A 4706-nucleotide genomic window follows, 5' to 3' on the forward strand; every position below is an offset into this window, starting at 1 on the left:
GCAAATTTAATCTTTCTGAGATTTGCCTCTTTGTAGAGCTCTAAAAAATAAGAAAAGGAGAGGGGTGTAAAATGCCACTTAAGATTAAATTTCTTCTCCTTTTGAGCCCTGTCCATAGGTAGATGGAATTAGGGCAGAACAAAAACATTAAGAATAAAAGCCCGAAGGAGAAGCGCGTACATGCGAATACAAGTGAATACTGGGGTAAGGAAATGAGTTATGCGGAAAAGGCTTCAGACCATCCCTGGGAACTGTTCCGGGTCCGGACATTTCCTTTGGCAACCTTCCAGAGTCTTAGTCCCCAGGGCTCCCCCCGGCGGGAAGGGAAAGGCGCGCGTGGCTAGGCGCGCGCGTACACGGGCACTCACGTGTACACACACACGCGCGCACACTACACATACACACACTGCCCATTTCCTCCGCTCCCTCCCCGCGGGGGGCGGGTCTCTTTCTCTTTAAAGAGCAGACGGTCTCCGCTCACACCCAGGCTCTCAAGGCCTCGGGGGCCCGGGACCCGAGCTGCTCGTAGCCAATGGGAGCGGTAGAGCGGCTCGAGCGCGGCTGACGCTGCACCAATGGGCGATCGTGGGGGGCGGGGGCAGCGGAGGAGACACTATTGTTGATGAGGAGAGGCGGCGGCGGCGGCGGCTGCACCACCTCGTTGCTGCCGGTCCCGGCCCGGTCGCCCCTTGCACCCCGGAGTCCAGCTTCGTCACCCCGCGCGGGGGCCTGCCCTCTGGCCTCGAGAATCCTCCCCCTGCAGCCCAACAACAAAACCCCCCGTCTCGCCCAGTCACCGGGGAGGGGGGGACCATGTCCCAGCGGGTGAGGCGCAATGGGTCCCCCACGCCGGCCGGCTCCCTTGGGGGTGGTGCGGTCGCCACGGCCGGGGGACCCGGGAGCCGCTTGCAGCCCATGAGGGCGACGGTTCCGTTCCAGCTGAAGCAGCAGCAGCAACATGGCAGCCCCACGCGGAGCGGCGGCGGCGGCGGCGGCGGCGGCAACAACAACGGTGGCTGCTGTGGTGGCGCCTCAGGCCCCGCAGGCGGCGGCGGCGGCGGCCCGCGCACCGCTTCGCGCAGCACCAGCCCCACGCGCGGCGGCGGGAACGCGGCCGCGCGCACCAGCCCCACGGTGGCCACGCAGACGGGCGCGTCCGCGACGTCCACGCGAGGCACCAGCCCCACGCGCGGCCCCGCGCCTGGAACTCGCGGGAGCCCCCCACGGCCGCCGCCGCCGCCGCCGTTGCTGGGCACCGTGTCGTCGCCCAGCTCGTCGCCCACCCACCTGTGGACCGGCGAGGTGAGCGCGGCCCCACCCCCAGCCCGCGTCCGGCATCGGAGGAGGTCTCCGGAGCAGAGCCGAAGCTCGCCGGAGAAGAGGAGCCCTAGCGCCCCGGTTTGCAAAGCAGGTAAGTGCTGGGGGTCGCGCAGCGAGGGGGAGGCGGCGACGGGAAGGAGTCCCGGGCGCGCGCTGCAATCGCGCGGGGAATGCAGCGCTGCCGCGGAGCCCGGGTGGCTGGGGGCGGGGCTGGGGGCGGTGTCGGGCAGTGGGGACCGGGCAGTGCGGCCCCGCCTTTCCCCGGCCTACCCTGCGCCCCGCCCGCCCGTCTCATTCATTCCTCTGCCCGCCCCGCGCGGCTCCCTGACGGTGGAGGTGCAGTGGCTAAACCTTGGGCTTGAGCTGATGAGTGTTAATGATAACCCTGGCGTCCTGGCCGTATTCCTGGAGGAGTCGTTACTGCTTACCCTCCTTTGAGGGTGAGGCTAGGAGTGGTTTATCACTTTGTGTTAGGCACAAGGTTAATGTTGGCATAGCCCGTATCTGCTGCTGCTAAGTATTTCTGTTCACAAAGCAGTTTCAAATCTGGGGTACTGAATGCATTAGCAGTGGCAGATTTGGATCACTGAACAGACGAGGCTGAGACCCGTGTTTTAGCATTTTCCAAGACTTTGATAAATGGGTAGCAAGAAGTGAGAATTAAGCAAGATTCCTTAGGAAGGTTTATGGGTTTTGTCTGAGGCTCTGGGTGTATTTCTGATTTTGTGTACTGATTCTGTTGTTTGAATGTAGAAAAACAGAATCCAGTGTTTGTCTCCATCTTGTTATTGTTTTAGGGAGCTAACATTCGTTGTTTTTCTGTTTACCTGGAAGCTTTCTTGGGGAAAGTCGTGAATGGAGCTGTGGGTGCCATTGGAGTCATTCATAAAGAGTAACTCAAAAGAAAAATTCAAATTGTGGGAAGTGGAAAGGAATAAAATTTATCATCTTGTTGCCTTGAGAAAATAAATATGTGGTTTTTAATTATGTATTCATTTTTGTCAACATATATCTTTTTCTTTCCCTTACTGGGATAGTTCTGTTAGAATCTTCCAGGCAGAATGGTTGGGAATTTCAGGAAACATTCAGATGAAATAGTTTCCGAAATGGAAGGAATAGGATGACTCTTTCTTACTGTTTATGAAAAGTTTTAGATAATACTTTTTTTAGAGATAATTGCCCTGGAAAATGATTAATAGTGTTTTCTTTTTTTGAGGTAGAATCTCTGTCACCCAGGCTGGAGTACAGTTACGCGATCTTGGCTTACTGCAACCTCTAACTCCCGGGTTCAAACGATTCTGCCTCAGCCTCCTAAGTAGCTGGGGTTACAGGCGACCGCTACCATAACCGGCTAATTTTTAGTAGAGACAGGGTTTCACCATGTTGGCCAGGCTGGTCTCGAACTCCTGACTTCAGGTGATCCGCCCGCCTCGGCTTCCCAAAATGCTGGGATTACAGGCGTGCGCCTCCGCACGCTGTCCGAATAGTGCTTTCTAATTAGAACTAGAGCACTGTTTTATTTATTTGTATTTATATTTTTATTTATTTTTTGAGACGGAGTCTTGCTCAGCCGCCCAAACTGGAGTGCAGTTATGTGATCTCGGTTCACTGCAACCACTGTCACCCGGGTTCAAGCGATTCTCCTGTCTCAGCCTCCCGAGTAGCTGGGATTACAGGCACCCGCCATCATGCCCGGCTAATTTTTGTATTTTAGTAGAGACAGGGTTTCACCATGTTGGCCAGGCTGATTTGGAACTCTTGACCTCAGGTGATCTGCCTGCCTCGGCCTCCCGAAGTGCTAGGATTGCCTGGTCCAGAGCACTATTTTAAATCTTTTGAGAATGCAGAATGCTTTTCTAAAACTGTGATAAAAGTATTAGACTTCACCTCCCTGCTTCATAACCTCTGTCACCTGATGAACTCTTACTATGTGTCAGGTAGTTTTTATGCAAAATCTCATTTAACCTTCACTATGGCTTTTAGAGAGGTTAAGTAACAAGTTGCAGAGCTGGTATTTATTTGAACTTTGGTCAGTTGTGCTCCAAAGACCATGTCTTTATATTATATTAAGGAAGTGACATCATGATGTGTAAGATAGAATGTGGGAAATATATAGCAGGCCAAAATTACATGTACTTAGTTAAGTAAATTTTTTTTTTTTTTTTTTTTTTGAGACGAGGTCTCACTCTGTCATCCAGGCTGGAGTGCAGTGACGTGATCTTGGCTCACCGCAACCCCTACCTCCCGGGTTCAAGCGATGCTCCTGCCTCAGCCTCCCGAGTAGCAGGGGTTACAGGCATGTGCTACCATGACCGGCTAATTTTGTATTTTTAGTAGAGACGGGGTTTCTCCATGTTGTTCAGCCTGGTCTTGAACTCCCGACCTCAAGTGATCTGCCGACCTTGGCTTCCCCAAAGTACTGGGATTACAGGCATGAGCCACTGCGCCCAGCCACTAGTTAAGTAACTCTTACAGATATGAACAAAACTGCTTTAGTCCTTCAGCCTTCTGGAGCCAGCATAGTGCATCAGGTGGAAGGGAAGGAGAACTGCTTATAAATGGGCAGTAGAGGTGGCAGAAGGAGGCACAGCCTGTAGTCTAACAGAATCTGGCTCTCTTAACAACTGTTTGACACTCAGAGAAACACCCTGAGGAGAACTGGGTTGAATTAATTATTGGCAACGTGTGGAGGAAGGTACTCTTTTTCTCTGATCTCTAAGAGGGCTCTATTTCCTGGGATGTCAGGCTACTCCCATGCCCTCTCTTCATGGTTTTGAATGCTCCCCTTCCCTAGATCATCCCTTAGAGTATTTGCTGTAAAATTATCCCCATTTGCTCCACCACCAAAACTAAACTAAAATAAAATAAATCCAGAAAAATAAAAACTCTTATTTCTCAAAGTGTAGTCTGTGGTTCATCTGTATCAGAATTAGGGTGTGTGGTATAATAAAAAATAATTTGCCAGGTGCGGTGGCTCACACTTGTAATCCCAGCGCTTTGGGAGGCCGAGGCGGGTGTATCACCTGAGGTCAGGTTTAATACCTGTGTTCCGCCAACTAGAAAAATAAAACCTTATTTTTCTAGTGCAGCACTTTCACCAAGGTGTGAGAAATATTGTCTTTTACTAAGTCATACTGTAGTGTGAATGTCTCCTAGTTTCCTTCCCAGGAATTGTTGTTTCACTGTAGTAAATACCCATGCAGAGTAGAACAAAGTGTTTTCAAATTTCAAGTGTTCATAACACACACAAAACTACGATGGAATCGTTTGCTGTTCTTGTATGACTAAATCTGGAAGGAAAGTCTTTGTAAACTTCAGACTCCCTTTTTCTTTTTTTTTTTTTTTTTTTTTTTTTTTTTTTTTGGGGGGTTTTTTTTTTTTTCCCC

General features: G+C 51.4%; 1 protein-coding gene across 1 annotated transcript in view; it reads left to right on the plus strand.

Moving 5' to 3' along the window:
• Window positions 1–637: 637 nt before the first annotated feature.
• Window positions 638–4706, plus strand: part of FAM117B (family with sequence similarity 117 member B) — a 139963-nt gene continuing 135894 nt past the window's right edge. The window contains exon 1 of the mRNA XM_025404721.1: window positions 638–1411. Within this exon, the coding sequence (XP_025260506.1) occupies window positions 814–1411 (598 nt within the window). The 5' untranslated portion in view covers window positions 638–813. The remainder of the gene's footprint in view (window positions 1412–4706) is intronic.

The sequence above is a fragment of the Theropithecus gelada genome, chromosome 12, assembly GCF_003255815.1.
Source record: "Theropithecus gelada isolate Dixy chromosome 12, Tgel_1.0, whole genome shotgun sequence".
Taxonomy (NCBI): Eukaryota; Metazoa; Chordata; class Mammalia; order Primates; family Cercopithecidae; genus Theropithecus; species Theropithecus gelada.